The sequence below is a fragment of the Alternaria alternata genome (genome assembly GCF_001642055.1).
Source record: "Alternaria alternata strain SRC1lrK2f unplaced genomic scaffold CC77scaffold_22, whole genome shotgun sequence".
NCBI classification, from domain to species: Eukaryota; Fungi; Ascomycota; class Dothideomycetes; order Pleosporales; family Pleosporaceae; genus Alternaria; species Alternaria alternata.
The window spans coordinates 50,860-72,588 of record NW_017306211.1 but is presented as its reverse complement, the minus strand read 5'-3'; the positions used below and the strand labels follow the sequence as shown (position 1 = coordinate 72,588).

General features: G+C 49.8%; 2 protein-coding genes across 2 annotated transcripts; one reads left to right on the top strand and one right to left on the bottom strand.

Annotated features, from left to right (window-relative positions):
- Nucleotides 1-2,708: 2,708 nt before the first annotated feature.
- CC77DRAFT_997367 (cytochrome P450 monooxygenase-like protein) lies at nt 2,709-4,601 on the bottom strand (the record flags this gene model as incomplete). The annotated part of the gene is made up of 6 exons (XM_018536513.1): nt 2,709-3,240; nt 3,313-3,981; nt 4,032-4,119; nt 4,169-4,257; nt 4,298-4,343; nt 4,392-4,601. The coding sequence occupies 6 exons, from the start codon at nt 4,599-4,601 to the stop codon at nt 2,804-2,806; spliced, it is 1,539 nt and encodes a 512-aa protein (XP_018381586.1). The 3' UTR covers nt 2,709-2,803.
- Nucleotides 4,602-6,067: 1,466 nt separating this feature from the next.
- CC77DRAFT_1065195 (nonribosomal peptide synthetase 3) lies at nt 6,068-21,553 on the top strand (the record flags this gene model as incomplete). Its single annotated transcript, XM_018528793.1, has 2 exons — nt 6,068-14,814; nt 14,854-21,553. The coding sequence occupies 2 exons, from the start codon at nt 6,068-6,070 to the stop codon at nt 21,551-21,553; spliced, it is 15,447 nt and encodes a 5,148-aa protein (XP_018381585.1).
- Nucleotides 21,554-21,729: the final 176 nt, after the last annotated feature.

Genomic DNA, 21,729 nt, shown 5'->3' with positions numbered 1-21,729 from the left:
TAAACGTATCGAGTCGACTGCTTCGATGGTGATTTGAAAGGAACGTGGGGACGTGAAATTAGTTGGGATTGATACACTTGTCAAGCGCGTGTTGGCGTATCGAGATCGCAGGATAGTCAATTGATAGCAAGGACTAGAGTCAGGGATTAAGTGAGAAGGGTACGTTGGGTAAGAGTGGCTTGGAAACTCTCCCGATCTAGTCTAGTTACGTAATGACCATCGCGTGAAGGGAGTATAGGTAGTGCTTTGTTAGACCGTATTTTCACGATGCGAAGACAGTGCGCGAGAACATTGCGCAGTGCAACACTTCGACGATAGCAAAACCCGAAGGGACAATTGATAGATTCATTGGTCAAAAGGTTATGACTGGACTCTGTCGCAAGCAGTGCTGGTCTTCGTGGTCCAAGTATAGGCGGTTGTTCCGGAAAGGTAGCCACTTCAAGTTAGCGATACCCAGAACGAGGTTCAAACTGGTGTTCAATTAGTTTTGGATGATCGGTTCGACCATCTTCTTGATCTTAATTTCGCAACTCTGTCCATCTGCTGAATGTCATGACGAGGTTGTAGCATCATAACGACTAGGATCCGTTCCATGGATTGTACATCACAACAACTTGACAAGATCTTCTTGACATGAATGGGTTTGTATCCCGGGATATAGTTTCCTATACTACGACGATCCAGATAAATCTCTCCCTCATAGCCATGTCTTCCAGAGTGGGACTTGTTCCTGATAACGGTGATCGCGACCAAGACATTTCTCTACCGATAGGATAGACTCAATTACTGCCAATGTACCTTCATCTCGGATCCTACAATACTTAGTGTTTGCATTCCAGGTACGTCTATCAGTCGCCTTCATACTTACCAGGGAACATGCCTGGTGGCATGGCACGAACTAGGTTTTCCTGGCCGGGTAGCACACCAAGATGAAACCCTGTATCCAAGTCAGCCATTCATGTCATCACCAATCTCTGTCACGAAAGCTTGACATACCACTCGATTCGAACACCGTGGGCGAGTCTTCCTCCCCAGCATAATTGCACTGCTGCACCATCTCCCGTTGTGGGATCCAGTAAACGGGCATCGGCATAAACGCAAGCGGCTCGATACGGAAACGACCAAAGTGCATAGGGGGTCCTAGTCCGCCAGCTTTGTGCAAAACGCCATTATGGAGCTCGAAAACAGCGGCATTCGCACGGTCACCGATGCTGGCTGGGATGCGGCCGTCGAAAGCCATGTTGTCGTCCATTTTGGGGTTGACCACGAATTGGCCGTTGAATTCGATGAGGAATGGGCGTGAAAGGTTTTGGTTGGCCATCGTGGTGTTTCAAGGAGCTTGAGTAAGGTAATGATGAGGAGTAGGTAGAGGATATAAGAGTCGATGCTCTCTTTCTGGGTGTCTCTCTCTCTATTTATGTACTTCTGTTTGCTCATGAAACCTACATAGCTCACGTGCATGGAAACAACCGATGCATTCTGTACCCCATATCGCAGCGGGCAAAGCTTTCATTGGCCGCGTGAAATTGGACTGCATCAAAAGCAACAAGCATCATCGTATCAAATTGTTATTTCGGCGACTGAAGGTCTCCGCGTACTATCGCATGCTTTTTGAAGAATGCAACCCGTGACCTATATTCCTGACCGCTTTACCGAACAGATCTTCACTTGATTGAGCTATGTTATCGTGGATCAAACCCAGCCTCCTGTTTTCATGGAAGGAGAAGGTATCTTCTCGTTTTATATTGGTATACAGAACACAAGTTCTGTGATGCCTAGTAGGTAGAAGTACACCAGGCGTGAAATATAGAACGCAGCGAGTGTTCCTGCTCTCTCATCTAGCGGCTTACGAAGATTAGATGCATTGCATGTCTTACAGATGCAACAAAGAGCTTCTTGCATTGGATGTCCGTTGGAAAGTCGTGTCAGCAGTATGGATGAGTATTCAGAATCGTCTTTGGGTGTGCTGGAGGCTTAGTTGGTATTGCCGAACCGGGAAAATGGGCTGGAAAAAGAAATCATTTCTGCAGTAATCGAGGCGAAAAGGTGGGGAAATCAGCGCACCACTTGACTTTCGCAGCAGACAAACCTCGCAACACCGGTCCTTCAAGATGTACAGTCCAGTTGGGGCAGCCTCGTAAATCGCTTGCAACGGCAAGTACAGCTCCAGGTTGATCCAGTCAAGCGTACTACACAGATACGCGAGTGTTTTGCTATTTCATCCGCAAGATACAGCACATGCCACCAGTTTGCTGCGGTCCAACCCGAGCATGTGCGCAGTCATGCTTTTTGTAGCGTCGGTCCGGTCCTAGCTCAACAGCCAACGGCTTCCCCATGCTCAGCCGCGTGCTGCCCTCCATGCACTCAGTTTTCTAAACTCTAGCCTCTAAGCCAATTCAGGTGTGGCGCCGTCAAAAATTGGTGACCTTGAAGGTGTACACTAGGTGCAGGTTGCTTCTTCGGCTGGTCACGTGCTCCTAGCGTACCCTGCGCAGTACAGATGCATGGAAAGTACTGGTAAGTCTTGGTGGAGTTGATTGCATCACTATCTCCTAATCCGAAAGAAGAGTCGTTGGTGCCTTTTGGAAGATTGCTGCTCCATGAGAGATAATGGACATTATGTGAGGCGACCAACATTGGCGGTTCTACACTGTGATGAAGTAGACGAAGCACATGTGTATAGTAAGCAAAGCTGCACGCCTTCCAACCTCCATTTTCCTCCGCATAGCATCATGTGCTCTCTCAACAAGATTTCCTCCATATCGAGCTAGTCTTCGCATGCATAAGCATCTGTCTGTACACGTCAATCTACGTGACCCTGATGGCTCTTAATCCTCCTGAGTAGAAGAGGTTTGTCTCTTGGTTCCATGACAACATTCCCGTGCTCGACCATTGGGTACCTAGCCTCTATTCCCTCAACATCCCCTGGCATCTTGATATCGTAATTTTCGACTATTCTAGCAAAGATAATCTTGAGCAGATTATGCGCATAGAATCTGCCAGGACAGACATGGTTGTCATAGCCCCATCGGAACTCAATTTCATTTGCAATAAGCCATCGATGGTTAGGCTTATCCTTTTGCGCGCTGGCCTCGCGTAACTTGTAGTGTCGAAAGCCGTCAAACGTATCGTACTTGGAGTCTGTGACGAGCGGGTTCGCTATGACTATAGCTACGCCGGGGGGCAGGTACTGCCCATTTGACAGAGTGAAGCCCTTGCGAACCCGGCGGAAATACGGTTCTGTTGCAAGTTTTGTTTAGCTTCGCGTAAGAAACGAGATCGAGCAAGCAAAGGCACGAGGAAAGCACATACCGATAATGACCGGAAAATGCATGCCCACCTCCTTGAAGTAACTATCCATTTTCCCGAACTCCTTCATCGCACTGACTGGAATCGATCCGTCGCTGTTCAAAGTATTTCGAATCTCCTCTCGAAGCGGCTCGACATACTCGGGAGTCACTGCTAGCGTATGCAAAATGGCAATCAAAGTCTGCATCGATGCATTGATCGTTCCAAGTATAAGAAGAACTTGGGCAGCTGTGCAGTCTTCCAACGTGTCCTTTTGGCGGTCAGCTCGATCAAGGAGCCATTGCATCATGTCGTCCGGTGGTACCCAGTCCGGGTCCTTGATCTTGGCCTCTCTCTCTTCGATCACACGCTTGACATAGCTTCTTAGCTTTGTCCTCGTCTCGAGAAGACGTTTCACCTCTGGCAGTCGGGGAGCTAGGAAGGGTCTGAGCCACACCCGCGTGACTTTGATTGCTTTGGTGGCCTCACCCAGATGGACGGTAAAGTTCTTTGTACATTCGAGATAACCCGGGTCGTTGGCAACATCGCCTCCGATGAAGAGGTGGGCTGAGACTTTTGCAATAATATCCAGAGCTGTTTTTGACACATTGATCTCCGTCCACTTGCCGTGGGAGGGGAGATATGTGTCTAGTGCAGCATCAACCTCATCACAAATCTTTGAGGTGATTTTCGCTGTTTTCATTAGCATGATACGCATACTGGAGCATCATGCCCATGCTTACTCAGCTTGGGTGTAAGATCCCTCTTGATTGTATCGACAACCTCGGGTAGAAATTTGATGTCGACATAAGTGTAGGTTTCCTCCAGGCCCTGGGTGCGCGTGAGCAACTACGCCACTCATGTCGCATGGATTACATACTTTGGAAAACATGTCGTAGAAGGATAGCACCTCCTCAGGGGCTTTGCGAAGTTCTGTCAATGCGGAAAGAGGCAGGACAATCTGTTGCTCTAGAAGGATTTAGTAAGAATAATTGTAGTACTGTCAGACCTCGCTTACCATCTAAAGTTTGCATTCTGTAAGCCATTCCCCTAAACTAGGAGCGAGTTAATAGAATGAAATGTATCTGCTTATGTCGAAATACCTTCTGAGAGCCATCCTTGTAGAGTGCCTTTGCTCCTGCGAGAAACCTTGCTCGCCGCTGCTCGCTACTTAGATGCTCTAGGATGAGTGGAAATCTCGCCATCTGCGACTTGAACATGAACCGTGGGAGATACATAGATGCTAAGAGGATGAGACCAGCAAGCACTACCGACATTGGGGTTTGTCGCAGTATTGCAAGGTTTCGACGCATAAAACCGATTGCCCTTGGGTCTAGAGGCTCAGGCTCCATTTTTGGAGTGTATCAGTCTTCTCCAGAAAGAAGAGGAAAACTGTCGTATTGGAACTACCAGAAGTCACAGAATCTCTTGGGGCAAAAGTAATTTATGTTGAAAGATGCTTCCAGCATTATGCGGAGTTGACAAGTCTACATGCAGTGCAGACTAGGAAACCCAATCTCGTAAAGATCAAGATGGAGAAGCCCCCGTTGTCTATTGGTTCGGATTCGTTTATCTGCGGTTCATCGTAACATCCAAGATATACTAGGCTGAGATGAGGAGTTACGGTCAAAAGAAGAACACATACGTGTCGCACTGGCTGGGCTATGCTTGATGACATGACGCGTAACTTCGCTACACGGTACATTTAGTAGATGTGCTCGAAAACTTTAATTGGTGCCGAAACCTGCATCGGAAAGGTGCAGCCGTTGCGTGTGAGTTTGTAAGTGGTTGAGTTGACCGTAGTTACGCCGGCTGAAGTACCGAGTCTGATCGATGATGGGCATCTTTGATTTCCAATTCTCGTCTACATCGCGACTACTTTCGGGTAATACGGGGTAAGACATCCCGCACGGCCCGAAAAGGGACGAGTCGAGCCGCTGGGGTAATTAGTGCGGGAGGACCCCATTCGTGCGTCAGTGGTGGGGGAAATGGTTTCCTATCCTTAGCGTGCTTACAAGCGGTGGGTTTTCGGACAATGTGCATTCGAGAATCCACGTTATACTCTTGGACTATATTTTAATCCCTCTTTCGAAGCCGCAAGTGCCGGATGATGGACATAGTATAGACCCGCAAAGAGATCTCTCTCAGAGGTCTAAGGAAGCCGTCCCTTCTAGAAAAGCTTCTTTCGGGCAACCATCATGAAATCCATATGGCGAGGATATCGATGAACAAGTCGAAACTTCGAATGCCGAGGAGTCGCTACGTTTTGCCAAACTTAGAAAGGGAGCTATAAGCATGTCGACATATCGTTCCCTAATCACTCAAACCTCCGCGTATCCACAATGCAAGCGTATCATGTTGTAAGAAAAAGTACGTGCGATGTCCGACTTGATCTATAGGGCCATAGGCTACTTTCTCGGTGGAACGCGTAACACTCGCTGACACGAGATGGTCCGAATAGTAAGGGTACTTCATGTATCCCAAGCATCTAGATTAAGAGGTGGAATCTTAGCGGCAGACTTAGACCATTGTAGCCAAGTGGACGATGGAGGAGGCAGTGAGTTTCGTCAGGTAGATACCTTGGTGTTGTATCTAGATTGTACAAATCTACTAGTCTCGATCTGTGAAGCGACGCCTGTGAGCTTATCTTCTGACATAAATATGCTCGAAAAATAGTCCTGAATCTCAAATTACAGCTTTTCATACACTGAGATCAGCTGACTCATCATCTTCCCATCTGAATTCTGTTACACGGAAACTTCATTCAACAAGAGTCGACATGCCGGGATCGCTACTGTTTGACGTCAACAAACTCGATGTCGAGAAGATATGGGAGAGAAACCGCGGACCTTTGCGAGCGGTCAATCGCTGCGTTCACAGCCTATACGAAGAGCAAGCTATAGCTCGACCGAACGCATGCGCCATTCACGCATGGGACGGCAACATGACCTACGAGCAATTGAATCAGCATTCAACACGATTGGCAAGCTATCTTGTCACTCAAGGCATTGGAACCGAGGTGATGGTACCACTGTGCTTTGAGAAGTCGATATGGGCGATCGTAGCTATGTTAGCTGTTCTCAAGGCTGGTGCCGCGTTCGTGCCACTAGACCCAATGCATCCAAGAGCCCGCCACGAAGAGATATTCAAGCAGACCAATGCGAAGTTGGTCCTTACTTCCGTACAGCACGCCGCTCCCTGGCCAAATTCGGGTCTGCAGTTTCTGGCAATCGACAAAACCTTTGTTGATCAATTGCCATGGGAAACCAAGATCCGGTCCAAAGTCAAGCCAATAGATGCTGTCTATGTTATGTTCACATCTGGTAGTACTGGTGTTCCGAAAGGCGTTGTCTTGGAGCATAGAGCAATCGCAACAAGCTGCCTTGCCCATGGAATGGAAATGAAACTTGGATCTGATAGCCGAGCACTCCAGTTCGCAGCTTATACGTTCGATATTTGTATCGCTGAGATTTTTACGACTTTGATATTCGGCGGCTGTGTCTGTGTCCCTTCGGAAGACGATCGACGTAACGCCTTATCCGAAGTAATCAACAACAATAACATCAACTGGGCTCAACTCACGCCGACTGTTGCTCGTCTACTAGATCCCAGCACGGTCCCTTCTCTGAGAGTGCTCGTCCTTGGAGGAGAACGAGTGGATGAGGCCGACTGGAAGAGATGGGGTGACGATATCGTGAAGGTGAACGTTTACGGCCCGACGGAGTGTAGCATTTGGTGCACTTCGTATTCCAATACCGACCGAGATTTCCGATCGGGAAGGATAGGCACGTCAATGGCTTCTTTTAGTTGGGTTACCGACCCGGAAGACCACAACAAGCTAGTGCCATTTGGCACAATTGGCGAACTTCTGATAGAGGGACCAATCCTGGCACGCGGGTACCTCAACGACATTTCGAAAACTGAGGCTGTTTTCGTTGATGGCCCTCTCTGGCTGAGGCAAGGCAACCGCAACGATGAATCCACTCGACGACAGGGAAGACTATACAAGACTGGTGATCTAGTCTACTATGATGCAGACGGTAATCTGGTTTACGCGGGTCGTAAGGACAGCCAAACCAAGGTGAGGGGTCAAAGAATTGAGTTGGGCGAGATTGAACATCATCTCAACCAATGCATGTCAGGCATCAAACAAGTTGCGGCTGAAGTCATCCTCCCATCAGGTGACCAAGCAAAAGCGATGGTGGCAGCATTCGTGCAGCTAAGCGAAGAGCCACGCCATGCACTCGTCCAACAGACTTCTAACGGTGACTTGGAAGTGCGAGTCATCTTCCCAACCTATCTGGATGAGTTGCTGGTTCAGTGTCTGCCAAAGGACATGGTGCCTGAGGTGTACTTTGCCGTAGCGGAGCTTCCATTGACAACATCCGCTAAAGTGGACCGGCAGAAGCTGCGCAAGATTGGCGCCTCCTTTTCTGCACAACAATTGGCCCAGCTTCGAACGTATAGCGATGACCCAAAGCGACAACCAGAGACTGAGAAAGAGCAGATCTTGCATCATCTCTGGGCACAGGTCCTAAGCATTGACGCCAGTTCAATTGGTATGGATGATAGCTTCTTCGATCTAGGCGGCGATTCGATAGCAGCTATGAAGCTGGTGGGTGAAGCGCGCAGATCAGGAATATACATCACTGTGGCAGTCGTCTTCCAGAACCCCACGCTAGATAAGTTGACCTCTGCAGCGATCCCTTCAGTCGATGTGTCTAATACCACCATTCCACCTGTTGGCCATGACGGGTATGTTGCACAATCATTCGCACAAGGTCGGATGTGGTTCTTAGAAGAACTTCACCCTGGTCTTACCTGGTACCTCATGCCGGTTGTTGTGCGTATGAGAGGCCCGTTGGAGCTGACAGCGCTCCAATCTGCGCTGAATGCAATTGAGAGCCGCCATGAGACCCTCCGGACGACTTTTGAAACCATTGGAGATACAAGCATGCAGCTGGTTCATCCATACCATGCTAAGGAGCTGAGTATCATCGACATAGACATCAAAAGCCTCGAAGAAATACTGCATCGGGACCAGATAACTCCCTTTGACCTGCGCAAGGAGGCCGGTTTGCGAGTGTCAATCTATCGCATCGGCAGCGAAGAACACGTTCTGTCTGTCATCATGCACCACATTATTTCTGATGGCTGGTCTACTGATGTATTTACGCGCGAGTTGGGCGCGTTCTATTCAGCCTCAATACGAGGCCACGACCCTCTTGTTCAAGTCCAACCTCTGCCTATTCAGTATCGAGACTTCTCTGTGTGGCAGAGGCAACAATCCCAGATCGACAAACACCGGAATCAGCTCAATTATTGGTTCAATCTGCTTAATACCAGCAGACCCGCTGAGCTGCTTTGCGACAAAGCTCGACCAGCTGCTTTATCTGGGGAAGCTTCCAAGCAGACGATCCAAATCGACGGCCCGCTATACATTCAGCTGCTGCAGTTCTGCAAAGCGAAAGGAGTCACAAAGTTCATGGTGCTATTTGCGGCTTTCAGAGCTACACACTTCCGCCTCACTGGCCAGAACGATGCCACCATTGGCACTGTGAACGCCAATCGGGATCGATGGGAGCTGAAAGATATGATCGGTTTCTTTGTCAACCTACAGTGCCTTCGGACTACGATTGACGCGGACGAATCGTTTGAAGAACTGGTTCAGCAAGTCTATGAAGCAACAATTGCTTCACTTGCTAACGCAGACGTCCCGTTTGAGAACATTGTGTCCAAGCTCAAGAACAGCAGAGACTTGTCTCGTCATCCCCTTGTACAGCTTGTCTTTGCTATGCATTCCCAGCGCAACTTGGGACAACTGAAACTTGAGGGCCTGGAAACAGAGAGCCTGGATAATGCACCGAAGTCAAGATTTGATCTTGAATTCCACTTTTTCCAGCAAGAAGACAGCCTGAAGGGTGAAGTTGTCTATTCCACCGACATTTATTCTCCAGAGGCGATCGACAACATGCTGTCGATCTTCCAAATCGTTCTCGAGGGGTGCCTCCAAGAGCCGAAAGCTGCGATTGCGTCCTTGTCATTGTTATGCGACGTCGAATTATCGAAGCTCAATAGCATGGGTCTGATCCAGGTTGAAAAGACGGATTATCCACGAGAGTCGAGTGTAGTCGATCTGTTTCGCCAACAAACTTCCCTCTGTCCGTCCAGGATTGCTGTGAAGGACGCATCAGTAACCATGACTTATACTCAGCTGGACAAGGAATCTGACATTCTTGCTCAGTGGTTAGCCAAACAATCGCTCGCTCCGGAGACACTGGTCAGCGTATTAGCAGGGCGCAGCTGTCAGACTATCGTCGCATTTTTGGCTATTCTGAAGGCGGGTCTAGCATATTTACCGTTCGATGTCAGGGTTCCGGCCAAACGGATGAGTACAATTCTTGGCTCACTCTCAGGCCCCAAATTTGTGCTTTTAGGCGAAGACGTACAGCCTCCTTACGTGGAAATTAGTGACATTAGATTCGTACGCATCACAGAAGCGTTAGACGAGCAAACTCACGAAGGGTCCGCCTCTCGGGATATTGTCAAGCCCACAGCCAATAGCCTTGCCTATGTTATGTTTACGTCAGGGTCAACCGGTCAACCGAAGGGAGCCATGATTGAACACCGTGGTATCGTGCGCCTAGTGAGGGACAATAACTTTGTGCAGCATTTGCCGGCTTCGCCAGTCATGGCGCACATGACGAATCTGGCCTTTGATGTCTCTACGTGGGAGATATATGCTTCTCTACTGCAGGGCGGGACGCTAGTATGCATCGACAGACTGACAGTGTTGGATCCAGAGGCTGTGCTACGAACTTTTCGTCAAGAGCATGTCAGCACAGCCTTCATGACACCATCTCTCTTCAGGACTTACGTTCAGCAATCGCCTGCACTGTTCGCTGGTCTCGATATGCTTTGCGTTGGGGGTGAAGCACTTCAATCAAACGACATCCTTTCTATGAGAACACTTCGCACAGGCAAGATCATCAACGGCTATGGGCCAACCGAAAACACAACGTTTAGCTCAACTTTTGTGCTTTCAAGGGAAGGGCAGTACCCGAACGGCGTGCCCATTGGCCGTGCACTTAGCAACTCTGGCGCCTATGTCATGGATTTGAAGCAGCAGCTTGTTCCGCTAGGGGTCGTTGGGGAGCTTGTAGTCACGGGTGACGGCCTGGCACGTGGATACACCGACCTTGAGCGCAACATAGACCGCTTCATAACGATACAAATTGGGGGCGAGGTCGTGAAGGCTTACCGTACCGGTGACTACGTGCGATATCGTCCTGCAGACGGCCAGCTAGAATATTTCGGCCGCATGGACGGACAGGTCAAAATTCGGGGACATCGCATCGAGTTGGGTGAGATTGAGCACGTTCTCCGTAGCCACGGGTCTGTAAGAGAGGCTGTAGCTGTGGTGCAGCAGCAGCAAAATGCAGATGAGGCTGCTCGACTAGCCGCTTTTGTCACAGTCTACGAGGGTTACGAATTGGTTGAGGAAAAACCAAGTGGTATCGACGAATCGGAGCATGTCGATGTATGGGAAAACCAGTTTGATTCCAAAGTCTATACGCCAATCTCCAAAGTGCTTCCTGAGGCCATCGGGCGAGACTTCATCGGATGGACATCTATGTACGATGGCAGCGCGATCGACAAAGTGGAGATGAACGAGTGGCTAGACGACACGATCGATACGATGCTCAACGGTCATCCACCTGGCAAGGTCCTCGAGGTAGGCACAGGTACCGGTATGGTTCTTTTCAACCTGGGAGATGGTTTAGAAAGCTATGTCGGGTTGGATCCATCTTCAAGAGCTGTGGAATTCGTCAAAGACACAGTCAGATCAGTACCCACGTTGGCAGACAAGGTCAGAGTCTACAAGGCCACAGCGACAGAGATCGATCGACTAGAGCCTATCGATGCAAGTCTTGTCGTCATCAACTCAGTCATTCAGTACTTCCCAAGCCTTGAGTACCTTTTCAAAACCACACAACAACTACTGGGACTAGAGAGCGTCTCTACCATCTTCTTTGGCGATGTGCGGTCTTATGCGCTACACCGAGAATTTCTTGCAACTCGAGCCATGTTCATGGCTGGCGACAGTGCGGACAGGGCTGAAGTCAGTCGTATGATAACTGACATGGAGCTGGTCGAAAAGGAGCTCCTGGTAGATCCAGCCTTTTTCACTGCTCTGCCTGAGCGCCTGCCAGACCAAGTAGAGCATGTCGAGATTTTGCCAAAGAAGATGAAGGCAACAAATGAGCTAAGTTGCTATCGTTACGCCGCGGTTATCCATGTTAAGCCGCGAGATGGGCGAAAGCAAGAGCAGAAGATTCGACACGTGGGGCACGATGAATGGATCGACTTCAGGGAGCACAAGCTAGATCGCCAATCTCTCTTGGCACAGTTGCAAAGCAATTCCAGCCCATCCACCATGGCCGTGAGCAACATTCCATATAGTAAGACGATCGTGAGTCGGTGTCTGATCGAATCGATAGACAACGCAGTGGCAGAGTTGTCTGATCCTCAAGACTGGTACTCATCCGTGTGTCAGCGGGCACAGTGCTCTTCATCCATGTCTGCTACTGACCTATATGAGTTGGCGAGGGAAGCCAACTGCCGCGTTGAAGTTAGTTGGAGCAGGCAGCACTCACAGTGCGGTGGTATTGACGCTATATTCCATCGATACCCACCGCGTGGGGGAGAGAACAGGGTGATGTTTCAATTTCCCACCGACCACGCAGAGCGACCCCTACACACTCTGAGTAGCATGCCGTTACGGCAACAAACCCTACAGAGAATCCAAGGACAACTCCAGGAGATGCTTGAAGCTCAGCTGCCTGCCTATATGGTTCCCCAGACAGTTACATTCCTCGAAACCATGCCAACCAACCAGAACGGCAAGATAGACCGGGATGCCCTCACACAGCGAACCGAGATCCAGGTTGCAAAAGGCCAGGAGTTCCAAAGAGAGCTCACTAGGGCAGAATCAAAGATCCAGCAGTTAATCGCGCGCGTACTTCGCATCGATTCGGACCGCATTGGTCTAGATGATAGCTTCTTTCAGCTAGGTGGAGACTCAATCGCGGCGATGAAGCTGGTTGCTTTAGCTCGAGACGAAGACATCCGACTCACCGTGGCAAAAATCTTCCAATATCCCAAACTTATCCAGTTGGCTGCCGTAGCGCAAGAGCATGTTTACGTTCCCAATGACAACATCGTCCCATTTTCTCTCCTGGACGACGGGGTTGATGCAACGCAGACACACCACGAGGTGGCAGTCAAGTGCGCCATCGATAGGGGTATCGTCGAGGATATCTACCCATGCTCGCCGCTTCAGGAAGGCTTGATGTCGCTGACTGTGAAGCGGCCGGGGGATTACATCATGCAGACCGTGCTGGAGTTGCGGGAGGAAGTAGATGAGACAGCCTTTAAGATTGCATGGGAGAAGACGGTTCAGTCTTTCCAAATCCTGCGAACAAGAATTGTCATACATGAGACCCTTGGCCTTTTGCAGGCTGTCATAGCGGAAAAGATAAAGTGGGCAGATGCAGACGACCTCGCTACTTATCTAGCTCGAGACAAGCTGTCATCTATGCAACTTGGCAAGCCGCTTGCACGCTACGGTCTTGTTCGGGACACTCGCAGAGAAAAGAAGTGGTTCGTATGGACAATTCACCACGCCATATACGATGGTTGGGCGCTCAATCATATCTTGAGTGCTGTGCAAACAGCATACAATGGCACGGAACCGGGAAAGCAGCTTGGTTTCAACAGTTTCATCAAGTATCTCCGTCAGATGGACGAAGACGCTCTCGCAGAATACTGGCGAACCACACTGAGCGACTGCGACGCGAATGTCTTTCCACCACTAGTGTCTGGGGTGCAGCAGCCAGTTGCGGATGCAACAGCGGAGTATTGTTGCCCACCACTTCCCAAGAGAACCTCGAATACTACTATCTCGACACTTGTTCGTGCTGCATGGGCAATCGTTGCTAGCGGCTACACCAGCTCAGACGACGTTGTGTTTGGGGCGACAGTTACTGGTCGAAACGCACCAGTGGCTGGCATCGAGTCCTTGGTGGGTCCTGTTATTGCAACAGTGCCTGTTCGCATACGGTTGCAGAGAGACTCGACTATACTAGAATTTCTTGAAACAGTACAGAAACAGGCAACTGAGATGATTCCCTTCGAGCAAACGGGCCTACAACGAATCGCCAAGCTTGGGCCAGACACCGAGCATGCGTGCAATTTTCAGACGCTGCTGATAGTACAGCCTGCAGAGGACGCCTTCCAATCAGACGATATGTTTGGGACGTGGGAATTCGGCTCGGGTCTGCAGGACTTCACGACGTATGGGTTGATGGTGCAGTGCAAGCTGGCTAAAGAGGGTGTCAAAATCACGGCCAGTTTTGATGCGCGTTTGGTCGAACAGTGGCAAGTTGAGAGAATACTAGGCCAGCTAAGCTTCGTCATGCAGCAGCTAGCGCGAGGAGATTCAAGAACAAGAGTCATGGATATTGGAATGCTTACGCAAAATGATGAACAGCAGCTCTGGATGTGGAACCAGAGGCTACCACCAGCTATCAATCGCTGTGTCCACGATCTTTACTCGGACAACGCGAAATCACAGCCTGAAGCGGATGCAATCTGTGCTTGGGATGGTGTGATGACGTATAAAGAGCTTGACGAACGATCATCGCGGCTAGCGACCTATTTGGTCGACATCGGTGTCAAACCAGAAACCATAGTGCCATTATGTTTCGAAAAGTCAATGTGGATGGTCGTAGCCATGCTGGCTGTGCTAAAAGCAGGGGGTGCCTTTGCGCCCTTAGACCCGAGCCATCCGGTATCTCGACATCGAGAGATCTTCACGCAAACTAAGGCCAACATGATGCTCACATCATCTCAGTACGCCAATCTCTGGTCTGAACATATCCCCACTGTCGTGGAAATTACCGGGCACTTTATTGACCAGTTGACGACAAAGCCTTACAGCACTGGGACAGCAGTGCAGCCAGGCAATACAGCGTATGTCATCTTTACCTCTGGTAGCACTGGAGTACCTAAGGGTGTTCAAATGGAACATAAGGCCGTTTCCACGAGTTGCTCATGTCAAGGACCAGCGTTAGGTATCACGGAGGATACACGGGTTCTTCAATTCGCTGCCTACACCTTTGATGCCTGCATCTTAGAGATCATCACAGCTCTCCTACATGGCGCATGTATATGCATCCCTTCTGAGACGCAGCGCCGCGACGATCTCGTCAACACAATCAATGCGATGAAGGTGACCTGGGCGCTGTTAACACCAGCCGTGGCGAGGATTTTAGACCCACAGAAGATAGTATCGTTGAAAACATTGGTTCTTGGCGGCGAGAAGGTCAACGCTTCAGACTGCGATATTTGGAGCGGCCGCGTACGACTGATCAACGCCTACGGGCCCACTGAATGTTGCGTCTCCTGTGTCGCAAGTCCTGATATGAAGGGTCTCGATCCGGAACCCATTGGGAAGCCGATTGCGTCAGTTAGCTGGGTGGCTAATCCTAATGATCACAATAGACTAGCACCGCTAGGCGCAATTGGAGAGCTGCTGGTTGAGGGACCAAACCTAGCCCGCGGCTACCTGGACGATGCGAAGAAGACAGAGACAGCTTTTATCCATGATCCTCTTTGGCTGCTTCAAGGCTGTGAAGGCTACAGTGGGCGGCGAGGTAGATTGTACAAGACAGGCGATCTGGTCTACCACACTGCAGATGGTGATCTGGTCTATGTAGGCCGCAAAGATGGTCAGGTCAAAGTGCGGGGCCAACGCATTGAGCTTGCTGAGATTGAGCACTGTCTCTACCAACATATTCCAGATATCAAGGAAATAGCAGTTGAACTCATCTCGCCGACAGGAGGAAAGCCGATGGTTGCAGCATTCCTGAAGGCAAATCCCGAGCTGCTCGATGGCAAGCTGTCCGATGGGGACTCTGGAGTATACGTCGTACACCCAGCCCGAGTAGACAACGAGCTATCTCAGCGACTACCCGGAAATATGGTGCCTGAGGTTTACTTTGGACTCACTGAATTCCCGATATCAACCTCTGGTAAAATAAATCGAAGGCGACTACGCGAGATCGGAGGCTCTTTCTCGACCGATCAACTAGCACGTTTACGAAGACAGGAAAACGAGAGCTCCAATCGGAAACCGGAAACAAAGCATGAGATGGCGCTGCAGAAGCTATGGGCTCAAGTGCTGAATATCGATGCTACCTCTATCGGACTGAACGATAGCTTCTTCCAACTAGGGGGCGACTCAATTTCGGCTATGAAGCTTGTGAGCGAGGCGCGTAATGTCGACCTAGTGTTTTCTGTTCAGGACGTTTTCCAGGTGCAGCGACTGGGTCAGCTAGCCAACCGATTGGTCGACCCTCCCATTTCAAGTCACAGTGCAATCACCAAAATTGATCATCGGCGACCCGTCCTTCAATCGTTTGCGCAAGGTCGACTCTGGTTCCTAGAACAACTGCACCCAGGACTAGATTGGTATCTCATGCACCTTGCAGTACGCATCAAAGGTCCACTCCAACTCCCTGCACTTAAGGCTGCATTACAGGCAATAGAGCATCGTCATGAAACACTAAGGACAACATTCTCCACCAACAATGGCGAAAGCCTACAGGAAGTTCATCCTTTCTGTGGAGGAAGAGAACTCAATGTCATCGACGTTGGTTCAAACGATGACAAGATTCTGCTCGAAGCACTTGAACGGGATCAGAAAACACCATTCAATCTTCGGTACGAGCCTGGCTGGAGGATATCAATCTATCGTATCAACGATGTTTCTCATGTTCTATCGATCGTCATGCATCACATCGTCTCAGATGGCTGGTCAGTTGATGTTCTGAAGAAAGAATTAAGCGCTCTATATGCTTCTGCCATCCGCAACGAAGATCCCATCTTCTGCTTGCCGCCTTTACCCATTCAATACAGAGACTTTTCTGTCTGGCAGCGACTACCAGAGCAAGCTCAAGAACATCGACGGCAGCTGGACTACTGGATCAACCAATTAGACGGAAGTCGGCCCGCAGAATTCCTCTACGATAAACCACGACCAACGACTCTGTCTGGTAAAGCAGGAACGCAGAGACTCAACATCAGCCATCAGCTCTATAACAGGCTGCAAAGATTTGCTAGGCAACGTGGAATGACTCCATTTGTCGTCCTCCTTGCCGTATTCAGAGCCACACACTATCGTTTGACCAACCAAGATGATGCAACTATCGCAGTCCCTAATGCGAACAGAAGTCGCCCAGAGCTCGGAGATCTGATTGGGTTTTTCGTCAATATTCAGTGCATCCGAATGAAGATCCAGGATGAAACCTTCGAAGAGCTATTGCAGCATGCCTACAAGACAGTAGTAGACTCCCTTGCCAACCAGGACGTACCTTTTGAAAGTATTGTTTCTGCATTGCAAGGGGACAGGGACTCTTCACGCAACCCTCTCGCGCAGGTCGCCTTCGCTGTTCACTCACAGCAAGATATAGGGAAGCTCGATTTTGAGGGCGTCGAGACAGAAGCCATAGAAGGCCTAGCGACCTCACGATTCGATCTCGAGTTCCATTTCTTCCAGGAAAAGAATGATTTCCAAGGCTATATATATTTCTCGGAGGAGCTGTTTGTCCCGGAGACTATACATTCGCTAGCATCTGTCTTCACCAGCATCCTCGACAACTGTCTCGACAAGCCAGAGACACAGATCGCCGTAGTGCCACTCATGACCGTTGAGGCTCACACTCAGCTCGACCAAATGGGGCTCCTCCGCATGCATCAAACAGCCTATCCCCGGAATTCCAGCATCGTGGACGTCTTTCGCCAGCAAGCCGCTATGCAACCTTCAAGGGTGGCTGTAAAGGACACATCAACAGACTTGACTTACGCACAGCTAGATTCACAATCAGAAAAGCTAGCAAAGTTCCTAGCCACGAAGTCATTTGCCCCTGAAACAGCAGTTGGTGTTCTGGCACATCGTTGTTGTCAAGCAATCGTTGCTTTCATTGGGATCCTCAAAGCCGGCTTGGCCTATCTACCATTCGATCATAAGGCGCCTGAAAAACGGATGGAGTCCATCTTCTCGACCATTGAAGGCAACAAATTGGTCTTGATCGGCCCAAACATCTCACTGCCAGGTACTGGACCCAAAGATGTTGAATTCGCCCACATTCCCGATATCTTAGCCGCAGATGAAGATTTTGAGTTTACAAGGAGCGAACTGGATCCTACTCTCAGACCAACTGCCTCTAGTCTGGCTTACATTCTCTTTACGTCTGGCTCTACTGGTCAACCCAAAGGAGTTATGGTCGAACATCGCGGCATAGTGCGTTTGGCACAACATGATCAGATGGAGCACTTCAAGTCTTCCGGAGCGATGGCTCATATGGCAAATCTTGCTTTCGATGGGTCTTCCTGGGAGATCTACACATGTCTTCTCAACGGAGGTACCCTCGTTTGTATCGATGCGACAACCGTGCTAGACCAGGATGCTTTGTTACGCGCGTTCACAGAATCCCAGATTCGTATCGCTTTCATCACACCTGCTCTGCTGAACTACATCCTGGCCGAATCCCCACATACAATAGGCAACTTGAATACCCTACTTGTAGCAGGAGACAGAGCTGATGTAGACGACGTCTTCAGGGCACGAGATCTCGTGAGAAACAAAGTCGTTGCCAATGCATATGGTCCAACTGAGAACTCGGTCATGAGTACACTGTACATTCTCCCCGAGGATGAGAATTGTGTCAATGGTGTGCCAATTGGACGAGCTATCAGTAACTCAGCGGCATACGTGATGGATTCAGAACAGAACCTTGTGCCACTTGGAGTTGTCGGAGAGCTCGTTGTTACTGGAGATGGTGTTGCCAGAGGATATACCGATCCTAGGCGCGATGTTGATCGTTTTGTGACTGTCACAATCGGACACCAAACAATGCGAGCTTATCGCACTGGGGACTATGTCCGCCAGCGGCCTCGAGATGGAGAAATGGAATTCTTTGGTCGCATCGATGGGCAAGTAAAGATCCGGGGCAACCGTGTCGAGCTAGGAGAGATTGAGACTGTCCTTCGTGGGCATGAGTTGGTGCGCGACGCAGTTGTTGTAGCAGAACAACGAAAAGACAAGAACCAGCGGCTTTTTGGCTACATCACACTCAAAGAAGACTTCGAGATGATTAGCACGCAGAACAGCGATGACAACTGTATACAGCATGTGAACGCGTGGGAACACCGCTTCGATACCGAGACATATGCTCCAATCATCGGTATTCAGTCTGAGACAGTGGGCCAAGATTTCATCGGATGGACGTCAATGTACGATGGCACCGACATCGACAAGACTGAAATGAAGGAGTGGTTGGAAGAGACCATCGGTTCGATCCACGACAAGGTTGGCGGGCAATTGGAAAACGTTCTTGAGATCGGATCAGGATCTGGCATGATCCTGTTCAACCTCGGGGATAGTTTGAAACACTATACTGGATTCGAGCCGTCAAGGAAGGCAGTCGACTTTGTTACGGGAACAGCCAGGTCAATCCCCTCGCTTGCCAACAGAGTGGAGATGTATAAGGCTACAGCAGCCGACATCAGCAAAGTAGACCAGCCGCTCCAGGCCGACTTGGTTGTTCTGAACTCTGTGGTTCAGTACTTTCCCAGCCAAGGATATCTTTTCAACGTGATTCGAGACTTGCTCAAGGTTGATGGGGTTAAAACGTTATTCTTTGGGGACATTCGTTCTTATGCCCTGCGCCGGGAATTCTATGCAGCCAGAGCGCTCTTCATGGCTGGCGAAAGAGCTAGTCAAGAGGACCTACGACGTCTGGTCGAGGATATGGAACAGATCGAACAAGAGCTGTTGGTCGATCCTGGCTTCTTTACTTCACTGACACATCGTCTCCCTGATCTGGTCCAGCATGTGGAGATTCAGCCCAAGAGAATGAGAGCGACAAACGAGCTTAGCTCCTACCGCTACACGGCAGTCGTTTACTCTCAATCCTGGGAGCCACCGTCTGGAGGACTCCGAACTATCCCTGACAATGAATGGATTGACTTCCAGGAACAGGGGCTGGACCATGACTCTCTCCAGCAGCGCGTCAAGGATGTTTCAAGCACACATCCTCTGGCCGTGAGCAACATATCCCACAGCAAGACGCTCTTTGGAAACTGCCTGCTGGGCGCACTGGGCGACGGTAAGGCCAGAAAGCCAGTCCATACGGATTGGACTGCTCACATAAATCGACAAGCTAAGGGGATACCAAGCCTCTCTGCCGCTGACCTTGACGAGATGGCTAAAGCAGCAGGCTCTCAAGTGCAGATCAGTTGGAACAGACAATACTCACAGCATGGCGGTCTGGATGCTATATTTTACCCTCGTCAAATCAATGGTGGGAGTGACAGGGCAGGGTTGATGTTTTCATTCCCAACCGATCATGCCGACCGTCGACGACAGACCTTGAGCAACAAGCCAATGCGACAGCAACTGGTCAAGGAAGTCCAACAGCAACTGGATGAACTTGTGAAAGTTCAGCTACCTTCATACATGATTCCGCAATCTATCCAAGTGTTGAATCAACTTCCGATCAACCAGAATGGTAAAGTAGATCGGAAAGCTCTCATACAAAGAACAAGAACGCAGACAGAAGTCAGCCAGGAAGGTCTGCAACGGGAACTAAGCACTGCAGAGCTCAAAGTACAGCGCATACTATCGCGGGTACTTGGAATCGGAGCTAGTCGTATCGGGCTAGAAGATAGCTTCTTCCAACTGGGCGGGGACTCGATTGCTGCAATGAAGATAGTCGCTGCAGCGCGCGAAGAGGAGATTCACCTTACTATCGCAAACATCTTCCAGCACCCTAAGCTCGTCAACCTGGCGACTGTGGCTCAGTTTTCTCAACATGAAGGTGAACAGAAGTCAGTTCTGCCGTTCTCCCTTCTCTCGACAACCCAAAGAGACTATCTTCTTCACGCCATCCCTGAGAATACGTCCAATGTGAATGGAAACGACATCATCGACATCCTTCCAACCACATGGATGCAGAATCTTTTCATCTCTCGGGGTGTCAACATCCAACCCCTGGCGTTCAATTACTTCTTCCTCAATTTGGGGACCCGCGTTGACGCCTCCCGTCTCCGAAGCAGCATCCCCACTCTCGTCCAACACTTCTCCATTCTCCGAACAAAGTTTGTTTACGTCGACGGGGTACTTTGGCAAACTGTCCTTCGTAAACCACACGTACCTTTTACGGAGTTTCATCTGGATATGTGTCTTGAAGAAGCAGCTGACACTGTCTGCTTGGAGGACAGTCGGACCACGGATCCCCTGGAGTTGGCTACTGCCTTCATGCTGATACGAGGCAACTCCAATGAACACCTTCTGGCAATTCGCATCACGCACGCTCAGTATGACGGTGTTTGTTTCCCGTCGTTCGTGAAAGCACTTTTTGCCATCTACTCCGGAAAGTCTGTGGAGCCTGCGCACAACCACTCCACCTATCTGGCTTATACTCGGGGCAAAAACTCAGTCTCAGCCCTGCACTGGCGTAATGTCCTGCACGGTTCGCGAATGACCAAAGCCACCCCGTTGCTCGGTCCAAGCATTCGACATGGCATGACTCCAGTTGAGGTTCAGACAGAAAACATCATCGACATGCCTCATGTCCCGACTGGTCTTACTCTGGCTTCGCTCGTCAGCGCCGCCTGGGCAAAGGTTCTCTCACAAATCACTGGAGAAGAAGATGTCGTCTATGGATACATGGTCGCTGGCCGCAATGCTAATATCCCGACCATCTCCAAGATTGTCGGCCCGTGTCTAAACATCATCCCAGTTCGCGCACAGTTGCATGCAAAGACAACTTCGACTGAACTAATACGTTCAATTCAAGAACAGTACATCGCACTCGGCGAAGCAGATTCGATGGGGTTCGATGAAATAGTCCGCACCTCTACAGACTGGCCGGCCGATACAGAGTACGACTCCGTGTTCCAGCACCAGAACCTGAATGAACATCCCGAATTCGACTTTGAAGGCACCAGCTCTAGACTCCATTGGTTTCAGAATCCCGATTCGGTGCCTTGCATCCTTACTGTGGTGTCCTACCCGCTTGAAGACGGGCTTAGGATTGTGGTTAGGGGTAACGAACACATCATAACGCCAGAGAGTGCGGAGAGAATCAACAAACTGCTCTGTGAGACGATCGGGGCGCTGTCTTCTTCGCTCCAGTAAAGAGGTACTCGTGATCAGACAAGATGGTCGAGTGCACAGAGGTCAATAGTGGTTTATGTCGTTGCTGTGATGGACATGTGTAACTAGCTCTATAATTGCAGCTAGATACGGGAATCCTCTTAGACAAGATCCTGAAACAATGCAATCCATGAACAGTTGTTTAGTAGTTCACCAAG